The sequence below is a fragment of the Balearica regulorum genome, chromosome 5, assembly GCF_011004875.1.
Source record: "Balearica regulorum gibbericeps isolate bBalReg1 chromosome 5, bBalReg1.pri, whole genome shotgun sequence".
NCBI classification, from domain to species: Eukaryota; Metazoa; Chordata; class Aves; order Gruiformes; family Gruidae; genus Balearica; species Balearica regulorum.
Window position 1 is genome coordinate 53,221,109 of NC_046188.1, and position 24,463 is coordinate 53,245,571.

Genomic DNA, 24,463 nt, shown 5'->3' on the forward strand with positions numbered 1-24,463 from the left:
TGGCCACAGTGACAGGGGCAGGACTTATGCCGGTGGCACAGTGGGACCAGCAGCTCTCCTTGCTAATGCAAGATGTGCAGAGCCTCCAAGCCCAGGGTAGAGGCAGTAGGAGTGGGCTTGGGGACACGGATGCAAGATGTTCAGGGGCCTAACCCAAAGCCCAATCCAATGTGTATTTAACCCATCTTGATGCACACGTATAAGACCAGATAAAAGAACTGAATGTCTGTAAAGTAGCAATGAGTTATCCCAGTCCTCCTTCCACACTGCTGAACATGGGAGTGAGGCACAAGCGCTCACACAGGGATGCTCATTTATTTAGTTATTGGGGGGAAAAAGCATTGGTGAGAGCGATGCTTGTGAAGCCTTTAAAAAAATTACTTTCTGATTATGCCAAGATTAAAAAAACCTGAGCCACTGTCATCTTTATCTCCTCTGTCCATAATCCTGCTGCCACCCAGCTGGCACTGCCCTGAGCAGCCAGTTTGTATTTTTTTATGAGGCTGTTCTGGGGAGCTACCAGGGATTTGGGGTACCGTGTCCCCAGGCAGCACAGTGGTCTCTAGTGGCAACCACTCACATCCAGCCCTGGGGAAAGAAACCTGCGAATCAATCTTGGGGGGCTGCTTGCTCCCCAGGAAAATTAGGAGCAGAGTCCAAATTGCCAGAGGAGAGGCATTCCTGCACGGAGTGTGGGGGTTGACTTGGTGCCGGGCAGAGTCCTGAGCACACCCACGGACCCCATCTGCCCTGAGCAGCCACACTGAGGACCCCCACCCATGCTCTCCACCCACAGACCTGGAGACCCATTTAAGCTCAGGCCCAGGCACCCAGTCCTGCCCTGGCTCCTGCGGTGCTGGTCTGCAGCCCTGGCTCCTGCATGGCTTGTCCTGTAGGCAGCTCATCTCCAGTGCCCTCTCCTGGCGGTCCATCTCCTGGATGAGTCCCAGAGCTGGGTTGCAGTCTTGTCACTGGCCCATCTCCTGCAGCTCCAGGAGCTGAGTGTCCTACAGCTCTGGGTCTCCTAAGGGCACTCTGTGAGCAGCCTGCACACCTAAGGCAAGATGTCTTGTGCTATAATCTCTTCTATAAGGGGGAATAGCTTGCTTGGGCTTTCTTTCTTCAACCTGGTCACCCATTTCTAAACAGTTTGTAGGTCCTTTACAGCTTTGAAGTCTTTCTCTCTCTGCTCAGTTTGGCTGGAGCTGCCTGAAGGACTTGCTAGCACATCAGCCTCCTCATGAAACCAAGCTGAGTGATTCTGGTGAGGCAGGGTCTTGAAGGCTTCCTTTGGGCAGAGATCCTGGGAATAAATCTTGGAGACTGAGCACAGCCAAAGTTAGCATTTTTAGTGCTTGGTTTCGTGCTTCCTTTAGCTCATGTGTGTGGCAATAGCTTCATTTATTTCTTTACAGAAAAGAAAAGTCCCCAGGTCCTACAGGTCAGGTAGGTGGTAGTCCTCAGTGTCACAGCAAAGGTGTCCTTCCTTCCTGGAGCAGTTGCATCTCCTGGCTTTATCCTAAGACCTAAAGGACTTCATATCAGGAGCAGAAATGAGCATCAAGTTTTGCCTGGTAGTCCATGCTCTCATGCAATGCTCTCATCCCCTTTCCTTGAGGTTTGCTTGCTGCAGGTTACAAAATCCTTCCCTCTCTACCAGAAGGTTTGCCTTCAACTGGCCCAGTCCCTTGTGCTGCTGGGAGGGAGGACTGCTGCCCTGCAGCCCATCAGCAGCAGGAGGGGACCCAAGCAGAGGGTACACCCACATTTTGAGCCCCCTGGATGTTATGAAGCCCATCGTCAAAGAAAATGTGGGGCTGGATCTGGGTGAGGATGGGGCCCTTGGGAGCCCCATCCATGAAGAAAGCCTCGTCGATGGCCAGACCCCATTCCCGGAGTGTCCTGATGGCTCGGATGCCCATGTCCCGGCCACTGCGGGCAGTCACCAGGTAGGTGCGGATTGGGGATTCTTCCTGGCTGAACTTCTTGCGCATTTTCCCAAGGTGCATGGCAAAAGCCTTCAGGGGACCCTGGAAGCACAGCAAGATACTTGGGAGCTGGTGAGAAATAAGGAGATGTCTACTCTGCCTGTACAAGCCACTCGTTCCTCTTCCCGGGCTTCTCAGGGCTCTGCAGAGCACAGGGATGCCTGTGAGGTGCAGGACTGGGCAGTGCTGGGACTGGTGCTGTGCACTGGGGTGCCTGGGAGGAAGGTGAACATTGTGGCACTCATCCTAATCCCAAAGTGACCAGGAATGTACATCCCACTGGGCAGTGCCTGTGGGTCCGAGTCCTGCAGGGACTTGCACAGCAAGAAGTCCCAGCCTACAAAAGGTGACGACGCGGGTAACCGCAACCCTGGATATTTGGGAGCTGATGCTCACTTATAAGGAAGCATCAGGCCAGATCCATCTCCAGTGGAACTCCAGATCAGGCCCACATCAGGGACCGAATGGTGGATGCAAAGGGAACCTGTAAGGATTTGTGTGGGTTTTTTTGGCTACTGAGGGCAAAGCCCTAGCGGGAGAGATGCTCATGGTGGCTGCAGAGCCTGTGGGTGCCCATGAAAGTGAGATGGCTTGCTCACCTCTCCCAGGGGTACAGCCTCCATCACCCGCTCATACTGCACTGCCCCCTCCAGCCCTTGCTCCCGGAAGACCTGGTCCGTCTCATCGGAGAAGAGCACAGCATCCCCGTCGAACACCACGCGGAGCAGGGTGCTGGGGGCCTGCACCTCCTGCTGGAAGACAAGCGCTGCCGAGACCCCTGCGAGACAGAGCAAAGTGGGTGTCAGGAGGGACGCCCCCTCCTGGGGGCAGCTCGTGCACGGCCAGCTCCTCCCTGAGCATCTGCTGTGGCCCTGTCCCACACCGCAATGCTGGGGTCTCCAAGACAGGGGGCTTTCTGTGGGGGTCAGCCCAGCCTTTCTAGGGCTGTGTTCTCCCCCATCGGGATGGACATGAAAGCACTGCTGATTGGAGGCTGATGTCTGGAGAGATAGTGAGGTCTGCTAAGAGATGATGGGTAGTTATGTAGCCAGGAGCAGCCCTGCTCCTGGGCCTCACTTACCCTGCCAAGCCTGGCTTTAATGCCCAGATTTAGCACTGCATGCTGTGAGTAATAGGGACTGGCACCTACACTTGATTGGGGTAATTGGCTTAATTACAGGTCTCTTCCTACAAGCTGGTCCCTGCCCACCCTCATCTGTGGACCCTGTCCCCCAGATGAGAGGCACTTGTCAGAGCAATGATGCTCTTCAAGGAGGCTCCAGGAATGTGCTGTGTAGCGAAGGAAAGCCCAGGCTGCAGATGATTTGCTCCTGACCTTGAAGGACCTTGGCCTGCTGATGTGCTCATAGCCAAGCAAATTAATAAGGAGGCGATTAACCCCATTAAAGCTGTTGGGGAGACTGCACTCCCTCTGATCCAGGTCAAGCATGTGCTTACATCTATCACTGAGCACATGGTAACTCTGCTTGTACCAAGAAAGCAAATTTCTGTAGCATCCTCACAAAGCCCTGGGAATTGCTGGTGCGCTCTCACTGACTCAGGGAGCAGCCATGGGCAGCATCTTTGGATAGGAAGGCTTAAATGTCAGGCAGGGAATGACCAGCCCATGGCAGACCTATGGCCAGAATTATGCATAAAGTACTCAGTGACTTGTGAAGGCATCTGAGAAACCCTGGTGTATTTGCAGACTACTAGTGGGGACAGAAGAGATTAATCTGTTCAGGACTGTACTGGTAATCAATGTGCCATTCACCCCCTTGCCCCTGTGAGAGCACGAGCTCTGGCGTTGCCTCTTGGTACTGAGCTGCTTGGGAAAAGTGTGGTGGGATAGAGGGGAGAACGCACCTCTCCGGAGGGCATTGCAGACATCTGTCCTGTCAGCTGAGAGGAAGAGCTTGACCCCATGGGACTTCAGGTACTGTGTGGAGTCCTCGTCACTGACGAAGCAGAACTTGGAGATCTCCAGGCCTTCGGGTCAAGGGATGTGAGCAAAGTCTGTTATGGGGAAACATCCTCCTTGCAGCCTCCCCAACCCCCCCTCCCCGGGTCTCGGCATGCTTTGCAGAAGAGCTCGGGGCAATTCATTTCCGAGTACTGTGTGGAAAGTCTGTTCTTGCTGCATCTTCTTGCCCTGTTGCTCCTACAAAACTGCAGAGTGCAGTTAAATATTCCCTTCATCCCTCCCTTAAATGAGCCTTCCTGACAGCACTCTGGGATTTAGCTTTTTTTTTTTTTTTTAGAACTCTGTTTCTTAGTAGCTGCTTGAGTATGCCAAGGCTGTGCAAAATGCTGCCAGACGCCCTGGTGTGAAGGATATGGCTGAAGGGAGCCGGGCTCTGCCAAGGAACATGCACCCTGGGGGTGCTCTGGTACCCTGGACAAGCTGCATGGGGCTGCAGGAATTGGGCTTGTTTCCAAAATAATCCCTTTTCCTTGTATCCCCTGGCTCTGTATTTGCCACTGATGCTCCACTGTGGTGCCTTATCTGCTTCTCAACCTCCTGGGGGAAGCAGGCACCCTTGGGGATGGGGTCCCCACTTACCGTAGTGCTTGGCGCTGTTGATGATGCGCACACTGCTCTCTGGGCTGTTGTTGGAGAGCACCAGGATGTCAAAGAGGTCCTTCTCTGAGGGGTTGCTCTCTAGAATCTTCTTGTTCACATACTGCACTGCCTGCAAGGGGAAGATGAGACTCTTTTGGAGGGGCATGATGGCAATGGCTTTGCCGGGGCTCTTTTGCAGTTAAGGCTAGTGGTTTGAGCTGTATCTATCAGCTATGGCAAGGCTAGCATGTTATGGAGAACCAGAGAGAGAAAACATCTTGCAAAAGCCATCGCCAGAAGGGCAGGGAGCAGGACACCCCAACCAGGGAGGAGGTGGACATGTGGGACTGGTGAGGAACACATGTCTCAATGCCCTGTGATGAGGCCAAGAGGCCAGGACAAGGCATATCTGCACCTCCTGATGGGAGTTGAGACCTAAAGCTGGGAAAGCTGAGCTTTCACCCCATCCTGCGAGTGTCTGCATGTGACCCTAGCCAGCCGTGGGGCTCACCTGGATGAAGGCAAAGGCTGTGCCTGGTGGCAGGGGCTTGTCCTGGTTGGCCTGCTGGTGCCTTGTGTACTCGTCCTTGCCCTTCTCCAGGTAGAGCTTGTGCTCCTCCTCCAGGTTGAAGATGGCTCTGGTGGTCACCGCAATGACCAGTGCCTTGCTGGGGTCTTTCTGCAGGACAAAGAAGAAAGAGGGGTTGGGAGACAACAAAGAAGGAACTTGGGGAGGTGCGGTGAGCAGGGGGACACAGGTCTCCACCAACCAGGGTGGTGGGGCTGGGTGTTGGAGGCATCACCCATGCGTCATGGTTCCTGATGCCAGAAGGCCTTTGGAGAAGAGGTACCAAGCCAAATCTTCATCTTCAGGCCAAGGATGGGGCAGGTGGTAGTGAAACCCTAAGCTGTCTGGTAAGTGCCATATGCTTTGAGGACAGCTCACACTCATAATTTTGCCATTTGTGGGCACAGCACAGCCATGGTCACCTGTTTGTGCTGAGCTGTGCACTGCTGGGTTATTCTGCACATACTGGAGGTTTTACCCTTCACTTGTGTCTGTTCTGGAGAGTCTAGTAAAGTCTCTATATCTGTACAGAAGCTGCTGCTTTCTCCCTGGCTGCTCCAAAATTTAAATGTGAGCAAATGTACCCATCTTGTCCATGCAACTGGAGGTTCAGCCCTGCAACCTCTTCCCATGCAGAAATCATATGGACCTCACCGGGACCAGGTGCCCAGCAGCCCTGGGACAGGCCACTTCTGCTGAAACCTGGGCACAAGCAATTCAGGCCACCACAGCTCCAAGTTGTGGTGTGTCATCTCCTGCGGTGGCATTTCAAAACTTGCTTTAGAAATACAGGATGCGTGTTTTGTAATGAACAACCTTTTACCTGTTTCACTTCGGTGTTTATGACTGTGCTTTCAGGTTGTGCCATCTTCGGCTTTCAGCTTCAAAGAAAAAAAATACACTGATATATTACATAAGAAAGAAAAAATAAACTGATACATTATAATACAGCCAATCTAGAGAGGGGAAAGAGTGGACAACTTATCCACCAAGTGGAGCAGCCCAAATGAACCTGCTTCTGCTGACAATAGTTCTGCTCTGAGAAAACTTGGTCTCATAGTTCCAATTAAATATGATGGAAAAGTGGCTTTCCAACCACAGATCACTGTTGGGGTTTTTTGTGTTGTTGTTTTTGTTTGGTTTTTTTAGTTTTGGGGTTTTTTTTTTCCTCTGGGGTTAACTGCTGAAAGCAGTTGTGGAGCTCTTTTCCTAGAAAAGTCTGTCTTTAAAAGCCAAAATAGGTCAGATCTTATGGGTAGGCTTCTAGTTCACATCCTTATTGCCTTTCTTACTACTTTTGCTTGAGTGGTGAATTTGTATCCACAAATAAGCAATTTCCCTGCATGAACAGCTCATTTGCAGCTGTAAAAGGTCTGAGTAGGTAGAGATGTGTGGTGTGGCTTGGGTGCAGGATGGGACCCCTCTGATGGGGCTGGTCTGCTCCTCCGCAGCCCTGTGAGCCGGCCAGCCCCTACACTGAAGGTCTTGGTGCAGGCTGTGCTAACCCATCTGTCTGGCACATGAAAGTCCTGGGGGGGTTACATGGTCTGCCTGTGCCTAGCAGCTGCATCATAAATCTCATTTATTTTTGTACACCCAGGTCCTGTGGTTTCTGTAACCACCATGCTGTACACTTCAGTTCTATGCACTAGTCAGTGTTACAAGTGGACTTTTAGGATTCAGCCTGTGGGATGGGAACTGTTCCCATTCCCACCAAGGAGGATCCCATGGGGGTTATTTCCACCCAGAAGCTCCTACAAGTGTGCTGCAGGGTTTCTCTGGAGAGCAGAGGCAGCAATGACTGCTCTACACAGATGTGCTGGGAATGGCAAGGGGGTTAAAACCTCATGCACCACTTCATGCCCTACCTGATTACTGGGTTGGGGGCTGTGCAAGCATAGACCAAAGCCAGCACACAGTGTAAAGGGCAAGTCAGGGTCTCCAGGGAGACCCTTCTTTTGCCGCAATTTTCTTTAATTAATTTTTATTATTCAGGGACTCCAAAGTGTTGCCTGGGCTGGTAGGAAATGCGCTTGGCTGATGCCAGCTCTGAGAGCCTGAGCCTTGTCATGGGAGGCTCAGTGCTTGCAAGTGCACCCCCTGACTGCCCCCCAGGGTGGAAAGCCCTGCTGGCAGGGCTGCTCCCCCAGCCAGGGGGTGCCTGGAAAGCTAGGAGATGCTGAGCATCCCTCTGCTTCCTCCACCCACACCCCATGCTGGGAAGGGGTCTCCTCCCAGAGAGCAGGGCAGAGGGTGGCAACCACCAGCCCAGCTGAGCGGGGAGAAGCTTTCCTCTGACAGAATTTCAGCAAGTACTTTTCTGAAAGTGAAAATCAAGTGAGGGGACACGGAGCTGAGCAGCCCTTCCTGGACGGAGAACACCTCTAATTTCTGCTCTGTTCTTCCAAGTGCCGCAAACCAAATCTGACTTCCTCTTTCCATCTACCTGCCTCTAATAACTGCGGTATTGTTTACATACAGATATGTGTATATGCACATGCACACATCTCCACTGCGAGCACCCCCCATGCACACAATGCCAGGCACACAGGAAAGCATTTCAGGTGGATGCTTGCTGGTCCCTGCAGCTCATATACAGCTGCGCAGCACACGGCAGGTATTACCCCACTGCACACAGACAGGATTTTGCCAGAGAGAAAACCCCAAACTCACCGCGAGTGCTGCCTCTGCTCCCTGGCGCAGCCCGTCCAGTGACAGCATCCAAACTTTGCCCAAGATGCTGCTGTTTATATTTCCCCCTCCCCGTGCCGGCAGGAAGCAGGCAGGAACCAGGCTGGGGTGCAGCTCAGCTCCCTGGCGTGCTGGGATTTGTAGGCAGCTGGGTGGGCTGGCGTCGTGCCCGGGCCAGGCTGCGTTTCTCAGCCGGCGCCGCACAGACGACTCGCGGCCGCCTGGGCCTGGCCTCGGCCATGGCCACGCTCTGGGGATGGGGCTGAGACCCGGTCCTGCTTTTTGGGCTCCTTCGGAGCTTGTGCTCAGTCGCCACTCGCTGCCCACAATCACTGCTGTGATGTCTATTTTTGTAGCCGGGGTATTTATAGCGTGCCTCCAGACCTCTCATTTTCCAGCATTTGAATACATAATGGTTGTGGTTTTGACCGAAAATATAGGGGTACCTGTTCAAGAGTGGCTTGCAGTGTATGCAGGCAGATGCAGACAGCTGGGAGAAGGGCTGGCAGTGTGCAGCGGGGGCTCATCACATTTGCAATTTTACTGTAACATTTTTTGGTCCTTTTTCCCTTCTTCTCTGGAAGCTGCTTGTTACGCACCGCCCCAAGCAGGAGCGACTTTGGGGCTGGGACCTTGTTCCCCTGGACAGGCTGTGCAGCACCCAGCCCTGCAAGGCTCATGCTGGGTGCAGTATTTCAACACCCCCTTTCTGCTCAACAGTGAGATTTTGGGCGGGGGGGCTCACACAGAGGGGCGGCTGCCATCCTGCAGCTTCTCCCTTGCCCAGATGGGGCACCTCCCTGCCCTGCTGCTGCACGACGGTCCAGAGCAGCATCCTCCCCAGCCTGGCTCCTGCCAAAGGAGACCAAACTCACCTGCGTTAAGGCCAAGCAGCTGTCCCCCTGTGTGGCACCAGGTTATCACCAACATCACCAAATCTCTTCCCAAAGCGCAGGCTGCAACCGGTGTCCTGCGCAGCTTGGCTTCACTGAAATGCTTGTCTTTAGCAAACAGCCTGTCAAAAAGGCTACTGATAAGCTCAGCTTTTAGCATGCATATGCAAACCCCCTTTCCCTGACTGATTTTATTGGGCATTTTCCCTTTTTCCCCTGTCCCACCTACACATTTCTCCTATGCATCCTCTGGAACTGCCAGTTTAGAGCGAAAAGTGTTTTGGTATCTATGTTTCCCTCCCAGAGGTTTGCTGCAGCATTGTTCCCGCCGCATCTCCTGCTCCTGGAGATGATGCTTCTCTGAGTAGCAAGAGTGCAGGGCACTTGCGAGTGGGACAGCGTTTTGGATGGCCGAGGGGTAGCCCTGGCACCTCTCCCATGGCCAGGTGCCCGCTGTGGCAACACCTTGGTCGCCATGTGAAAACCTGGCAGGACCAGTGTGCCAGGGTGGCCAGGCAGAGGTGGGACGGGTCTGGTTTCCAGGGCCTCTACCCCCATGTCCCCGTCAGCCATTGGGCACCAGTAGTATCACTGCTTCCGGCACCACCCCAAATTTCTGTGGTGACAAGGCAGGTTTTGGGCTGACTTTGCTGAATTGGCAGCAAGGGAAGAAGTGTGCAAACATAAATTTCATGCGGCAGGGATGCCGGTGAAATCGCTCCTGGCCATGTGCCTGGTGCTGCTCCTGTTGGCACTGGGAGATGGAGCCACCCAAGCAGCATCCCCTCACCCTGTCTGTCCTCCCTGCTGCATTGGAGCGGAGCATCCCTGTTCACGCCCACTGCAGCATGCATTTCCTGGGCCCTCGCATGGTGCATTAAACCACTGCATGCCCCAGTGGGCCAACGAACTGGGATCCCCAAGTGCAGAGCTCACCAGAGATGGATGTAGCCATGCACCCGTCCCCTTGCACGCACCCATCCCCTTGCACGCATCCATCCCCTTGTACTAAGTCCCTGCAGCCATGCAGTGCAGCCCAGCATTGCTGCAGGGGTAACTTGGAGAAGTGAATTTGCCAGGGCACAGAGCCAGGCAGTGCTGCCCACCAGCTTCTTGCAGGCAGGAGGGCAGGTTTTGCTTCCTGGTCCGGCAGGGAGTTCCCTGCTGGCTTTTCACCTGTGTGAGCACCGCTTGGGTCAGCGGCGAGGTGGGGCTGACGGAGCTGCTGGGGCCGCCCGGTTGCTGGGCTGGCAAAGCAGACTTTCCTGTTTTGGCTGTAGTGTGCAGCCACCACCCCGCTGCACTCTTGGCCCTTGTGCCTCGCAGGGTCCCGTCTCACCCTGCAGTATGCCCCTGCCACATGTGGTGGCTGGGCCAGGAGCCCACACAGCAGTGAAGGGAGACTGAACCTGGGAAGGACACGCATCGGTAAGTCTGGTTTCGGGACCCCAGTCAGCACAGGGTGGGAGCAAGAAGCAGGGCTCCCCCAACCCCTTTTCCAGGAGCAGGGATGCTCGATGGTCCCTGCAGAGCCCACCGAGACTTCACTGCCTCTCCCAGACTGCAGCAGGGCTGCCCCCATTGTACCCAAAACAGCAGCTCAGGTCACCCTGTGGGACGGGGATGAGGTTTTTTTTAAACCAGGGCCAATGTCAGACTAATGTGACATAGCCCATGGAGGTCTGGCAGGGAGAAAGTGCTGAGACACCTAATTCTGTGCTGGGTGAGTGCCTGCACTGTCATGTCTACCCACAGCCACAGCCCAAAGCCGCAGCCTGGCACCTCCTAAATATCACAGGCATGTCACCGGCTACTGATTTCTATGTGAGGGGACAGGAGAAACTGGTCGTTAAACTGGCAGCGAAGCTGTGAGCGGAGCTCAGGTGTCCAATGGCACAGATGATGGCCCAGGTGGCCCTGGGCAAGTCACTTATTCTGCACCTCATTGCCCCAGCGATGATGCCGCAGCAATGACAGCAATTCTCAAGTCCCTCCAGCCCTATGCCTGCATGTGGCAAAGCCCACTGCTGGAAAAATTAAAGGCTCCTGCTGGCTTCGCGGGCTCAGCAGAGGGAAGCGCAGTGATGTGACTCCCCAGGAAGATCTCTGTGCAAGGAGCCATGGCCCTGGAGGGTGGGCAGAGCGTAGGCAGAGCAAGGTGGCATTTGCTGCTTGAGCAGGGACCTGCTCAGACGTGGGGCAGGCAGCTGCGGCAGCAAACAGGCACACACCTGCCAGCCACAGTCATGGCACCGGGGCCGGGTGCCGCACACTGTGATGGCTGCAGACTCGCTCGCCATGCAGCCCAGCTCCTGGCACACCTCTCCTGCTGCCGCTCCTCATCCAAAAGGAAGGAAGAAGGAAGTTTTGGCTACAAGGAAGTGTTCATGCTAGAATAAGGGGCTTGCTATGGGGAGAGCAGTAGTGAAAAACCTTTCTGCTTTAAATTTGAAGCCTTCCCTTAAGCTGCATCAATGTTGCCATGTGCGTGGGTCATGTTTCCGAGCCAGCATGACCCCAGCTTGTGGTACCACCATCTCCACTTCCACCTGCAACATGGACACCAGGCTCGCTGGAAGCCCAAGAGCAAATCCTCTTGTTCCTCAGTCCTGTGAGAGAGGCAAAAATAGCCAAAAAAGGGTGTTGGCTAATGGTGGGGCTTGCCTGGGGCTGGGCAAATCCTTGGCAAGCTCTGCTTCCTGGCCAGGGAGGAGCCAGTATAAAACAGCTCTTGTTTTTATTCCCCCTACAGCCAGGTGATTCCTCTTCTCAAAAATAAGCTAAAACTCCCTAATTCATCCCCCCCTCCCTCTGCTTTCCGAAGGCAGGCTTGCAACGATACAAATGAAAAGCCCATAGGCAAAGGGGCTGGCTGGCACAGAGCCCTCTCTGCCTGTGGTTCCCTCCTGTTTCACGCCTCGTTGCCAAAGTGGCCAAGCCCTAAATGCTTGGGTTCTATGTTTTAATTGTGTTTGCTCTCATTAGAGCCCTGGGCCACCAGCATGTGCTACTGGACAGGAAATCCCCACCCTGTTATTTTTGCTTGCGTCTCCAGGTCACCCCAGCGTAGTCACGGCGGTGGCAGCCAGGAAAGGCCAGGCGATGGCCTCCCTGCTCCCCAGCAGCCCCACGGCCATCGCCACCACGGCTCAGCCAGGCTTCCTGGGCGGCTGGCTTAGCCAGATCCCATGTGAGTATGGTGGTGCTTGCCCCGCTCTCTTGGGCAGCATTATCCAGGGGGGTTCCCAGACTCTGAAGCTTCATCTCCACATCTTCCTCCCTCCAAATCCCTTTTTCCAGCGGGGTCTGTCAGGGTGGAGATGCTGCAGAGTGGTACTGTGGCACTCTGGGAGCACAGGGCGTCCTTGCTGCCTGTTTGGGGTATGGTCTCTAGCCGCAGCCTCCCTGCGTGGGGCCTCTCCAGGGTTATAGGGGCAATTTTGAAAGTACAACTCCTTAACGCTGAAGCACCAGGAAGAGGTTTAAATGCATTCTACATGTTTTTGCTTGGGTTTAACTCTTCCATCCATCTCTGCTCCCTGAACATCACACCAGTACCCAAATGGGCGCTCATCGCTGTGGCAGTGGCCATTCTCCTCCTCCTCTTCCTCATCTGCATCATCAGGTGCTGCTGTGGCAAGAAGAAGTCCAAGAAGAAGGAGAGAGTCAGCTTGTGCGCTGTCAGTGGCTCCACCACGGCTAGCCTCGTGCGTTGTGCTTTCCCCTCTCCCCCACCTTCCTCCTCCCTGAGAGATTTGCTGCCGCACTGCCTGGTCCTGGGGGTGGTGGGAACATGGCACGGCTGGGGATGTGGCTGAGCACGTCCTGAGGGATAGTGCCGCTCTCTTCTGCAGGTCCAGCCTGAGATGGAGGACCTGGAGCAGGGCATGGAGCAGACGGGACGAGGAAAGCTGCAGTACTCCCTGGAGTACAACTTCTGCGCGCAGGAGGTGGGGATGCTTGTGGCTATGGCACAGCAGGGAAAAGGCTTTGCTCTTGTGTGGTCCCTCCTTGCTGCCGACTGAGGTGGGCCATACCCTCTTGCACCTCCTCCACTGCCCACAGCCTGTCGGCTCTAATGCCCACGAGGCGTGGAGGCATCCTCCCTGCTGCACTTGCTTGCTTTCCACTGAACCCTCAGTCATCTGGCTCTATCCTCTCCACCTAGTGACCTTGTGTATCGCTCCTTTTAAGCTGAAAGTTGGTGTGAAGCAGGCAGCCGAGCTAAAGGCCATGGACAGTGGAGGCACATCTGATCCATATGTGATCGTCTACCTAACATCTGATACGAAGAAAAAGTACGAGACCAAAGTTTATCGCAAGACCTTGAACCCCATCTTCAACGAGAGCTTCACTTTCCAGGTAGGACACTATAGCTGATGAAGGTTTTGTGGTCCCATCAAGAGCATTGAATGGGCACCGTGTCCCATGCATAAACCTCTCCAGGCAGGGAGATGCCTTTGCAACTGGGATTGGGAAGTGTCAGACAGAAAGATCTGTTATCATGTCTGCTGCCCTGTCCCATGGGGCAGGGCTGCCACTGAGGAGTGAGTCCAGGCTTTCAGGTCCTTTCCTGCAGGTACCCCAGGCAGAGGTGCCTGAATCCACGCTGGTGATGCAGATCTATGACTTCAACCGCTTCACCAAGCATGACATCATCGGTGAGGTCCGCCTACCCCTGGCCAGTGTCAGCCTGCAGCATGTCATTGAGCAGTGGAGCAACCTGGCAGTGGCCAGTAAAGTGGAGGTTGGTCCTGGTGGGTGGGAAACTCTGCCAGGAGGGATGTGATGTTGCTTTTGCTTTGCTTACCACCACGTCAAGAAGCAGGACCTTGGGGGCAAGTATGAGGGTGAGGGACACCTGAGAAACCCGAGTCCAGCATCATGCTCCAGCCTCAGGTGAGCAGGCTCCTCAGCCTGGTGCTCATCACTGGCATCTCTCCATCAGGAAGAACAGCTGGGGGAGATCTGCTTCTCGCTGCGCTATGTCCCCAGCACCGGCAAGCTAACAGTGCTCATCCTGGAAGCCAAGAAACTGAAGCGAATGGACTCCCATGGACTCTCAGGTCAGCAGGGACTGCTTATGCTCAGATCTCCCTACCCCTGCCCAGGCCTTAATGATGGCACCCAGAGCTGCAAGGCCTTGAAAGCTCTTGGTGCAGAGACCTGCTCCTCTCTCTCACCACCATATTCAGCCTTTGGCTGGCTCCTAGCCTTCCCCAGCACAGATACTCCAGCTTTGGGCAGAGCTGGAGATATCTCCCAGGAGGAGATGTCATGGCTGGATGGTGCAGGCAGCTCGTGGCAGGAGGAGGTGAGCTCTGGGGGTGGCTGGCAGGGGAAGAGAGGTGGATGCTCACCACGAGGAGTGACAAGCAGGATGCCATGCTCTGCTTGAGAATGGCCCAGGGAGTTTGTTTCATGGCTGATCTCAATGAAAACTGTCACTTGTGCCAACCATGTCCTCTGTCTCCTCAGATCCTTTTGTTAAGGTACATCTCATCCTGAACAGGAAGAAATGGAAGAAGAAGACAACAAGCGTGAAGAAAAACACCTTAAGACCTTACTTCAATGAGATGTTTGTTTTTGACGTGCCTTTCAATCAGATCCAGGTGGGTTTCCCTGCAGTGCCCAGGGCTGAGCTGGTCCCTACTGCGGTGAGCCCCCTCCCACTGAACCTCTTTCCTATGTCATTGCTCCCTTCCCCAGAACGTGGACGTGGTCATCTCCGTCTGGGATCACGACAAAGTGACCAAGAACGAGCCCATTGGCAAACTCTTCCTGGGCTGCCGGGCCACGGGCAACCAGCTGCGGCACTGGTCCGACATGCTGTCCAACCCGCGCCGGCCCCTCGCCCAGTGGCACAGCCTGCAGCCCCCGGACGTGGTCGACAAAGCCCTGGGGCTGAAGTCCCACCTCAAGCTGCCCCTGCCCCCCAGATAGTTGGGGGACTCCACCACCTGGAGGGGAGGATGGAGGGCTTGTGGAGGGGCGAGCGGCTTCTGCTGAGCAGCATCTGGACGTGTCGGTCCAGCTCAGTGTCAGCAGATAGGGGACTCGGTGCTCTTTTTTGGCCAAGAGATGATCTGGCTGCTGGTGCAGCTCATGCCCTGTGTAATGCCTGGAGCGGGCGCTTGGCACCCTGAACAAGGCTGGATGCGGAGCAGAGGATGCTGGAGGGGATGGCATGGGCACAGGAGCCAGCTCATCCAGCCGCTCAAGGGCTGGGGGGACGAATACACACAAAGCTTCAAGCTCATGCAAAAACACTGAGTCTGGTGATATTTTTAAAGCAGAGGATGTGCTGGCAGCATGGGGTGGGCAGTTTCTTTGGCTGTGAATAACTCGGCAAGAGATGAGTTCGTAGGAAGGCCTTACATGTTCTGGGAAGGCTTTTAAACAAGACCAAGATCTTGAAGCACCCTACGAGGCTTCAGGGGAGACAAAGAGGACGAGCTGGTGAGGAAGGTGTCAGACATTCAAGACTAGCTCTTCAGTGCCTGTCCAATAAGCATGCTCTGCATCCTGGCTAGAGGCTAAATGAGACAGCAAAATCAGCCATTGGTTGTCCACATGGCTCTGCTCTTAGCCTGCTCCCAGCCCGTGCTGACTCGTGCATCCCAAGATGTGCCTCAGAGGATGGGACTTGCCAGTGACCATCCCCACAGAGCATGCAGATGAGGCAGCACAGTGCTGGCTCTGTCCACCCCATGTGGTTCTGCTGTGCTGGTGCAGGAAGGTTTGCAGCCCTGGTACCTGGAGGTGCTGCCAGGGTGGAGGGGCTGAGGCTCTTGCTTTCATGCCATGATGAGATCCCTGATGAAGGCTGGGTTGCAGCCCTTACATCACTTCTGGGCACGTTTCATGGAATCTGGGAGGTTTTTATGGCCACAGGTCCTGCCCTGCCCAGCTTCGTGTGGCCTTGGCATAGGGACTACATGGGTAAAGATCCCTCCTAGGGAGGGATGCTAGAAGGATGAGGAGAGGTGCCACTGTCCCTACCCATCCTTCAGTACACTGCAGTTTGGGGTGGCTTGGGAGCCGCTCCTCTGAGCCATCTGTGGGAGGAAGCTTGCTGCATTTGCTTGGAGAAGGTGATCGCCCTTGCTCTGAAATAATTCTGCTACAAAGCAGCCATGGCACGTGGAAGATTTGGGCTTGTATCATTGTATTTAGTCCCAAAGGATGAAAAGAAAGTATAATAATAATAGCTATTGCCCAGGCTCTGGAGGGGAGGGAGCCCAGCGCATTAATGAGGAGCCATTAATATTGAAAAGCAGTTAATCTGCAATTACCCAGAGCTCCACAGAGTGACCGTCTGAGAGTTAAACAAACGTGGTGAAGCTGAGGAAGATCATGAAAACTCTTGATAGAGATTAATGACCTGGGATTAACTATATAAAGCTGCTGCATCTGCTTCTTGATAAATATTCTCCAGGCTTTGCTGTGTCTGTGATGAGGGAAGAAATAACAGGGTGGTTTTAAGATGGCTGTAACAAGTCGAGTGTAGCTTCTGCTGGGGAAACAGCATCTGCTGGTGGCTGCTAATGAGATGGAAGAGGAAATCAGTCCCCTGAGAAAAGACTTGTAAAGGCATGCTGCAAAGTCTCAGCCTTCAGTCTCAGCCTTAAATCAGGTTGGAACGGGTTGTGCAGAAGGGAACATCTCTGAATTGGGTTTGGGATCCGGAATCCATTGCCAGGTTGGTTTTGGTGATGCTGTGTGGTGATCTAGGGCCATGCAGGACCCAGAAGGGCTTTTGGAGGTGTTGGGAAGAGGCATTTCTTGTTTGTGTGTGTGTGCTTTTTCCAGCCCCCTTTTTTGAAGTTGTGGCCTTGAGGTTCACTGTATAATTTATGGGGCTGGGCATAAAAGCATGTGCATATTAGTCCCAAAATGGATGTGGCTGAAGAAGGTGCAGGGACATCCCCTCCCTGAGAAACGTTGCCCCCAATACCACTCTGCCCACTGTTCCTCTGTCCAGCTTTGGCCCTGCTAAGAGCCTAAATCACTGGCACAGTCCTGGGTGAGCCAAGGCAGTGAGGGAAGCCTGTGGTGCTTTTTGGGGGAAGCTGGGGACCCTGGGAGTGAGTGACCGGCTGGGCCAGCTCCAGGCAGCCTAGGCTGAGCCTTGGTGCTGTAAAACTCAGCAAGCTGATTTGTTTGCTCAAGAGGGAGAGGTGAGCAGGTGGGGATGATCTCCACCCAGCTCCAGTTTTTAATGCACCACGAAAGCTGCTTTCTTCCTCTATCTTTGCTTTCCCCTCTCAACCTGCCTCATGCTCTTTCAACAAGGCTTTGAGTGCTCTCCTCCTCCAGCAGGATCCTTTCTGAATCTGCCAGCAGCTGTTTGAAACAGGGCTGGCGGAGCTGGGCTTCGTTTCACGCCTTATTTCACCCAAAGTGAATGCAGCCCGCTCAGGAGCCTGTTCATGGGAAGGTGGACAGCCCCATCTCGTGTGCAAACATCTCCTTTTCACCTCCCTGTGGCCTTGGCAAGGCCAGTTGTCCTGCACCCACTAAGGCCAGATGTCCAAGCATCTCCTGCCCAAACAATGCTCCTCATATACTTGGAAGTCCTGCAGCAGGAGGATTCCCCAGTGGAAGATGCAACGAGAAATTAAAGGAGGGGGAAACCAAATCCTCCTCAGCTTGTGCCTGTGCTGGATTCCCCTGTCTGCGTCTAGAGGGCAGGGCAGATACGTGCTCCAAGCTGGTCTCTGTGTCATCTGGTCTGTGGCCCCCACAGAGCCTCACCAGACAAGATTTCTTCTTCTGGAGATGGAGCGTGTGTGTGAGAGGGACAGAAAGCTGTGATGCTCTGGTGCAAGCCCGTTCCCATTGCTGCATAGACAGTTGACACCCGGGCAGCGATGCTGGAGGTGTTCACATGGCTTTTTCCAGGAGGCAGGAGCCTGCCTGATCCTGCATCACAGGGGCAAAGGGGGTTTTGCTGGAGGGTTAAGGGGGGGCAAAAGCAGGTATCCAAAGCCAGTCTGCATGGTGTGAGGTGTCTGGGTGGCAGGTGGGGAGTTTGTTCCTCTGCTTCAGGCAAGGGACAGTCCCTCTGCATTTAATTAGCAGCTTTGCAGGATGGTGGCAAGGCAAAAAGCAGGGTTTTGGCCAGGCAGAGGTCTGTTAAGGAGAGACAAGAAGTACTGAAAATCGAGGTGTTTGCCATTAAGATTGATAATCTCAATTATTTACATCCAGATCCAAGACTTCTGACCTCCAAAGCAAATTATTCCCTTGTTCAGTGATTTTTTATGATTTTTATCCCTGCACTTCAGGCAATCAAACAGAAGAGCTGCACCAGGAGAAGGCTGCACCTTATACATGCTTGTTGCCAGTCATCTGCCATGAGACAAAAATGATTACGGGCTGTCATCATTCAGCCTGGGTATGTGCTGGCTGTCTTCCAGCCGCAGATTTTTTGGCTAGTCTCACAGTTTTTGAGAGCTGGAAAGTATCTAAGCTTTTCTCACAAGGAGCAAGCGTGCCTGTTTTATAAATATTCAATAACTAGCATCATTATATCTCACAATTTTATGGTGAAACATGTACTTTGCCACGCAACAGTTTCTTTTCAAATGTCCCAGCTCCTGGATTGGCGAAGTCTTATGCAGGTTTGCAGCTTTGTCTTTTAAAACACATTTTTATCCTTTGTAGCTGCAGAGGGAGGAAAAAAAAACCAACCCATGAGACAACGATGCCTCCAGGCTTAAAATCCAGAAGCACAGCGAAAGAAGGGTTGGCTTTTGTTCGAGGCTCTTGCAAAGGAGCGGGGGTCCCGGCAGCCAGCCCGGGGTCCGCCGTGGGACGCTGCCGGTGCAAGGCGGGTGGGAGTAAAGCCGGTACCCCCGGCCGGAGCAGAGGAGGGGAGGGAGGCGGCTGCAGCCAGCCTTCCCCCCCGCCGCCTCCGTCGCGGAGCCCCGCCGTGTGCCGCTCGCTCTCGGGGAGCCCCGGGCCACGCTTGCAATGGCACTACATCTCCCAGGCTGCCCGGCACGCTGCCCTGCTGCCGGCTCCCCAGGGAGGGCCGTCTTGGGGAGACGGGGGGGCACCCGCCGGCCCTGGCACCCTGCACTCGCCTACGGTAACGCACCGCGGCGGGGGGGGGGGGGGGGGGCTTTGCTGCAGGGTCCTGCGCGATGCGGGATGGGAGGGACGGCTGGCAGCCTCTGGGAAACTCCGGTGGGAAAGGGGGGGTGCTGGGAAGGGGTGCTAGGGGAGTCCCCCGATGGGCGCCGGTGGGAAAGGGGTGGAGGGGAGAGGTGCCTGGGTGCTGGGGTCTCTGGGAAGGTGCACGGGAGGGAGGGGACCGGGGCTTTGTGCTGAAGCTGGGAGCCGGTGGGGTGGCTGTGGGATGGTGTGCCGCTGCCTTGCGGGGTGATTGCTTCCTCCTCTGCCCTGGCTGACTCTGCTGTGGATGTGACTTTTGGTTTCTCAGAGAAAGGCAACAAGTCCAGCCCCTATCCCTACCCTTATCTCTACTCCTTTCCCTATCTCCTTTTTCCTACTCTTTCCCCCCCCTTTTTCCTCCCCCCATCCCCTGCCCCCTACCTCTTTTCTCAGCCACCTTTTCTCTGCCCGCTTGCCCCTGCTCTGACTGCTGCTGGGACTTTCACATTGGGACTGTTCCTGCCCCAGACTGGGCTTGTTTTGTTTCTGGATCAGTCCGGTGACACAGAGGTGTGTTTAGGACCACTTTACATCCCGGTGCACCTCTCACTGCTGTGGACAGGAAGGGAGGAGGGTTTTCCTTGTGGGGTAGCAGCCTCCTGCCCCAAACAGTCCCATCTGAGGAACAGGACTGATAACGGTGTGCAAAGATGCTCCTTGATGGCTCTTTCCATTTGAACTTTGTGAGCAGATCTAAAAACCCTAAAACCCCCATTTCTCCATATTTCAGGTCTCAGCAGGATGGAGCCAGAGGAGAAGCAGCACAAGGATTTCATTGCTGTCATGTTGCCAGGCAAAAGATGTCCTCCAAAGAAGATTGCTGTTACGGGTGAGTAGATGCCTATCTGTGATGACTTGCTACATGTCAGTAAGATGGGGATTTCTCAACCAGCCTTGCTATCTTCACACAAAGGTGAAGAAACCCCCCCCCCCCGGCACTTATTGCAGTTCAATTTGAGCAGAAACAAGCACAAAGTCAATTAGGAATAGGAGTTCAACTGAGCTGAAATGAGGTCTTGACCTGCAAACACCTCAACCCATATCTTATTTTAAGTCCTGTGAGCAATGTCTGGGAAGATGGTAGGTTTGCTAACGAGGGTTTCATCACCCTTGTCATAAACATGGACATTGCGGGTGTCCCTGTTGAGCCAGTTATCTGGGAGCAGCTAGCCCTCTGTGGGAAATGGGCACTTCGAGTAGTCAAACATTCATAATTTGCTTAGATTGAGAAGAGTTGCACCCTTGGAAGAGCCAGTTCTCCTCATCACCTGTGAAGGAGGTGGCTGGCTCAGGTGGAGGCTCTGGCCAGTTGGCATCTGGGTTTGCCCTGGATGGAGAGCATTTTCCTCTTAACTTACATAAGTCAGAGCACTTTTGACATAGGAGCGTGAATTTTGCCATGAAAGGCATCACTTAAGACAGCCCAGTTAAAACACTTGTCCTTGGTGTTATAAAAATCTGGTGGGGAACTTTACTCTGGATGTGACAAAGGACATCTTCATATATGCAAAGGCCAGAAACAAAATCTTCTGAAGGTCTCTCTGTTTTGGTTGTACTCATCCCACAGCAACCCTGACTTACGGGTATGTGCTAAACTCGGGTCTGGCTCTGTAGGGGAAAATTCTTGTCTCAGATATACCCTGAAGTAAGCAGCATGGGGGATGGTATTGAGTTTTCCTGGTTCAGTCCTCTCCTAGTCTGAGCTCATCCTCTCCCTTTCCAGGCCTGATTGCGAAGCATCTCCAGAAGACCTTCCAGAGGCCCATCCCCTTGCAGCTGTCTTCTCCTGTGGCGCTCAGTGTTGTGCAGGTATGTGAGGCTGCTGAGGGTCTTTGCAGCTCCCAGCATTTTTATAAAATGTGGTGTCTGGGGTCATGCAGCACTTGCAAAAAGCCGGTGAGCTTGAAATGGATAATTTCTGGAGAATTGGAGAATCATTCCCTACATAGCCACGGGTTTGTAGGGCAGTTGCTGACCTTGGGGAGAGAAAAGCTTTATGCTTTATTACTTTTTTTTTACTAACACAGTGTTCTCACTGCTACTTCGTTTTGGCACAGAGAGCCTGAAAGACCTTTGGAGAGCAACAACATGTTGCAACTGTCCTCATTTGAGCACACAGAGGTCTCAGCATGTTCTCCAGACACGTTCTGGGTCGTGTCCTGGTCTTTAGGAGGGTTGGAGGGTGTGCAGACAGACGAAGGACTGTGATCAGGTGTCAGGTCACTGCAGTAATACTATCCAGGGGCAGGCTCGGTGGGAATGCCGGAGGGATCACCTCAGCTGCTCAAGGCCTGGGCACAGGCCACCGTTGGGCAGAGAAGTCAGCTGTTGGCTTTTTGGAGGGCCTGCCAACTCAGCCTGGGGCTGTGGAGAAGGGGCTGGGCTGTGGCAGGGTCTGAGGCACCTTCTGGTCCAAGTGTCCTGGGTGGAAGTGGGAAAAGCTCCTGTGAGGAGTGAGACCTGTGCCTGAGGCTGAGCTGGGAACTGAGCGATCCTCACCCTGGCTCTCCAGCCTCTCCATCGCTGGAGACTGAAGCCCTCAGGTGCTGCTGTGGTCAGAAGAGGCTTCACCCAGAGGGGTCTTCTTTTATTTGCCCCTTCCCTGCAGCTGCCCTTCACATTTTCAGTTTGAAACACCGTCCTTCCTCCTGGCTCCAGCTTGCAATGAGTTGCAAACCCCTCCAGCAGCCCACACCGGAGAGTAGAAGGGATCATTAAAATACCTTGTTTCTCTTCAAGGCCAGGTTTTATATTGAAAGCACCTGCGTGTGAGTATTTGTGCGTGTCCGTATGGAGTTGTTCTGTTCCTACAGGCTCTTGTCCAAACCTGGTGATGAGTAAAAGTGAAGCACATGAAGAGAAGGGTGGGGATGTGGTGTGCGTAGGTGCACAGCCCGGCAGGACACACCAATCACTCTGCTTAGTGCCTTCAGCAGGAGGGGATGACTGCTCCAGCAAGCCAGCACCCCAGGACTGGCAGAGCAGTCTGCGGGTCCAGGTGAGCCTTTATAGCGTGCTTGTGCCTGTCCCAGGGGAACAGGGTGGCTGGGTATTTGGGCTGGTGATGTGCAAGGCCTTCAGGGCCTTTAGTGTCTCCAAGCACTGTTGTGGGCAAAGCCAGCTGCCAGCTCATGTCTCTTTGCTCATGCAGCTGGAGACCTGAGTTTCTGCTGTCTCACCAGTCCTTTCCTGGTTTTTTTTGCAGATGGAAGAGGCTAAGAGTGGAGGGGCAGCCCACAGCATGGGGTTCCTGGTGCGGGCACCCCATTCTTGTCCCCTCAGATCCCGTCCCACCTTTGCTTGTCCTCTACCTTGTCCAGCAGACTCCTCTTCCAAGGCCAAGATCTCCAGCTGCTTCTCCCTCTTCTCACTGCTGTTATGGAGCTCCAAGCCTGATTCCAGCTCCGTGCCCCATGCCAGCTCCAAGAAATCCCTCAAAGGGAGTTGGAAGAACAACCCACATCCTGAGGAGCCCACTGGTCTGAAATCGGGAGAGCCTGCATTTTCCCCTTTCACAGGACCCATCATTGCTCAGATAACTGACTGCATCTACCTGGGGAACCTCAGCGCTGCCTACAGTGGGCGGGCGCTGTGCACAAACAACATTGACAGCATACTCGACATGAGCAGCCTGCCCAGTGACCTGAGCTTGAGCGTCATCCCCTGTACATGCCGCCGGGGAGGGTTCAGGCACAGCTGGTCACACCTCAAGGTCGACATCCAGGCTCCACTCCATGGGGATCATCACGAAATGGGGCAGCCCTGCTTCCGGGACATCAATGAGTGCATTGAAGCCTCGCTGGAGAAAGGGAAGCGCGTACTCATCCACTGCAGGGATGGTTACTCTCTAGGTTCTACTTGTGCCATTCTGTACCTGATGATAAAGCACAGCATGAGGCTGCTGGCAGCCTACGAGTTCATGAGGGCGTGGTACCCACTGAACATCCAGGAGTGTCATCAGGACCTGCTGGTGGGTTTGGAGATGTCCCTGCAGCCTGGGGGCATCAACATCACATGCCTGAAGCACTCCCTGTCAAGGAAGGTGGCATGGAGCTAAATGGACAGGGTGGCCATGTTGCTTGGCAGCATCCAAAGCCTTTACTGCATCTCATGGGTGGATGAGGTGACTGTAGCTGTGGGGTATGTAGGACAGCACTGGCACAAGATGCAGAGGCAATGGCCTTCCTAGAGTTCCTAGAGACTGGCGTTGGCAGGAGTAGAGGATGGGGAGCTCTTTTAGGGATACACTGGAGGGAGGGCATCTGGGCAGGATGGGAGCCATGTGCTTTGCTTCAGTCTGATGTGATTTTGGGAAAGCAAAGGGAAATCAGACACTGGTTCGCTCAGCAGTCCTGCCTGAGCTTTTACCAGGAGCTCAACTGCTGCTGCGCAGAAAGCTTGTTTCTGCTAACAGTGTCATCCTTGGAAATAAGACATAGTGTCATCTGGTATCATGTCACTCCATAGTGCCTGTCCGCTTGATGCTTGTAGGATGTTGAAGAGGAGGCAAACTGTAAGGGTGTAGGAGATGGCCATGAGGGACAGCTTGCATGGATTCATCAGCCTAGTCCTTCCAATGCATGGTGGTTCCCTGGAGGTGCCAGTGCCAGTGAGATTCTCTAAATCATAGGACAGAACCTCCTGTACATGTCACCTCTTCCCTGTCTGGCCTCACAAGTTGGTGAAAGTGCTCTGGGAATAGTGGGCCATACTCATGGTGCATTCCTCTAGCATGAGTGGAGGGGAACAAAGGAAGGGAACAAAGTCATCTGCTCCACAGGAAAGGTACCCAAGTGTGAACAGTGTGTCCAATTGTGGCCCCTGTGCAATACCCTCACTCATAATTCATATTCACAGTGCCAAGCATCTCTCTGAAGGACTTGCCTGGAGCTTTCTTATGTCTTCCTTGAGGTTTTCTGCAAGGCACTTGTTCATTCATCACTCAAACACTTACACTACTTCCTCTGGAAACCTCTGTCTTTCTTAATGTTAACCATAGCTCCTACTTTAGGATGGTTTTGGTTTTCTGTTCTTCCTGGTTTGCACTGGGTTTCTCCCTCATGACATGCTAGGACTGGGGTCTTTTTTTTTTTTTTTTTTTTTTTTTTTTTTTTTTTTTTTTTTTTTTGGAGAGCTGCCCTACAGCTTAACCTCCTGGGAAAGCCTTACACAGACTCGGAGGCTTGACCTTCTGCTCACCCTATTACCACATCTCACCATCCACTCCTTCCATATCTTACAGACACATCTCTTTTAGCCAAAATTTTGGTCATAGCGCTTCTTTCTTTGAACTTCTTTATTCAGCTGTTTCAGGCCAACATTTCCCAATCACAAGTTGATAACCAAAACCTTGAACTTGGAGCAAATCTCTTTTGCTGTGCAGCATGCCTGGACTCCAGGAGGTTCAGAAAGCCTTTATTTCACAGGGCTGAAGGAAACTCCTCGGCTGTGGGAATTTTTGAATGGATAAGCCTCCCAGATTTGATCCCTCCACCAATAGTTGAGCTGTTCTTTGGAGTACTGGTGGGCCAGCAGGGGCTGGAATGTGTGTAGCTGCATAGGGAGCTAAAGAAAATGG

General features: G+C 53.7%; 2 protein-coding genes across 3 annotated transcripts; one reads left to right on the forward strand and one right to left on the reverse strand.

Moving 5' to 3' along the window:
- Positions 1 to 296: 296 nt before the first annotated feature.
- LOC104640541 (cytosolic 5'-nucleotidase 1A) lies at positions 297 to 8,024 on the reverse strand. Of its 2 annotated transcripts, XM_010308926.2 has the most exons (7): positions 7,793 to 7,947; positions 5,943 to 6,000; positions 5,063 to 5,230; positions 4,552 to 4,681; positions 3,855 to 3,977; positions 2,588 to 2,766; positions 297 to 2,030 (listed from the first exon to the last, which is right to left on the reverse strand). In XM_010308926.2, the coding sequence occupies exons 2-7, from the start codon at positions 5,985 to 5,987 to the stop codon at positions 1,728 to 1,730; spliced, it is 948 nt and encodes a 315-aa protein (XP_010307228.1). In that variant the 5' UTR covers positions 5,988 to 6,000; positions 7,793 to 7,947; the 3' UTR covers positions 297 to 1,727. The 2 variants fall into 2 exon arrangements, with proteins under 2 accessions (XP_010307228.1, XP_075611033.1); XM_075754918.1 differs by lacking the exon at positions 5,943 to 6,000 and having other exon boundaries at positions 7,793 to 8,024.
- A 1,999-nt stretch (positions 8,025 to 10,023) lies between these two features.
- SYT8 (synaptotagmin 8) lies at positions 10,024 to 16,131 on the forward strand. The gene is made up of 9 exons (XM_010308927.2): positions 10,024 to 10,131; positions 11,759 to 11,893; positions 12,259 to 12,410; positions 12,558 to 12,653; positions 12,898 to 13,065; positions 13,283 to 13,450; positions 13,652 to 13,769; positions 14,182 to 14,315; positions 14,413 to 16,131. The coding sequence occupies exons 2-9, from the start codon at positions 11,806 to 11,808 to the stop codon at positions 14,644 to 14,646; spliced, it is 1,158 nt and encodes a 385-aa protein (XP_010307229.2). The 5' UTR covers positions 10,024 to 10,131; positions 11,759 to 11,805; the 3' UTR covers positions 14,647 to 16,131.
- Positions 16,132 to 24,463: the final 8,332 nt, after the last annotated feature.

Coding starts and splice junctions, on each gene's coding strand:
- LOC104640541 (XM_075754918.1), bottom strand. CDS start 7,840: ATGCTGTCACTGGACGGGCTGCGCCAGGGAGCAGAGGCAGCACTCGCG. Junction 4,682..5,062: donor CAGCCTTTGCCTTCATCCAG/GTGAGCCCCACG, acceptor TTCCCCTTGCAG/GCAGTGCAGTATGTGAACAA. Junction 2,031..2,587: donor AGGCTGTACCCCTGGGAGAG/GTGAGCAAGCCA, acceptor CTGTGCTTCCAG/GGTCCCCTGAAGGCTTTTGC.
- SYT8 (XM_010308927.2), top strand. CDS start 11,806: ATGGCCTCCCTGCTCCCCAGCAGCCCCACGGCCATCGCCACCACGGCT. Junction 11,894..12,258: donor CTGGCTTAGCCAGATCCCAT/GTGAGTATGGTG, acceptor ACATCACACCAG/TACCCAAATGGGCGCTCATC. Junction 13,451..13,651: donor CAGTGGCCAGTAAAGTGGAG/GTTGGTCCTGGT, acceptor TCTCTCCATCAG/GAAGAACAGCTGGGGGAGAT.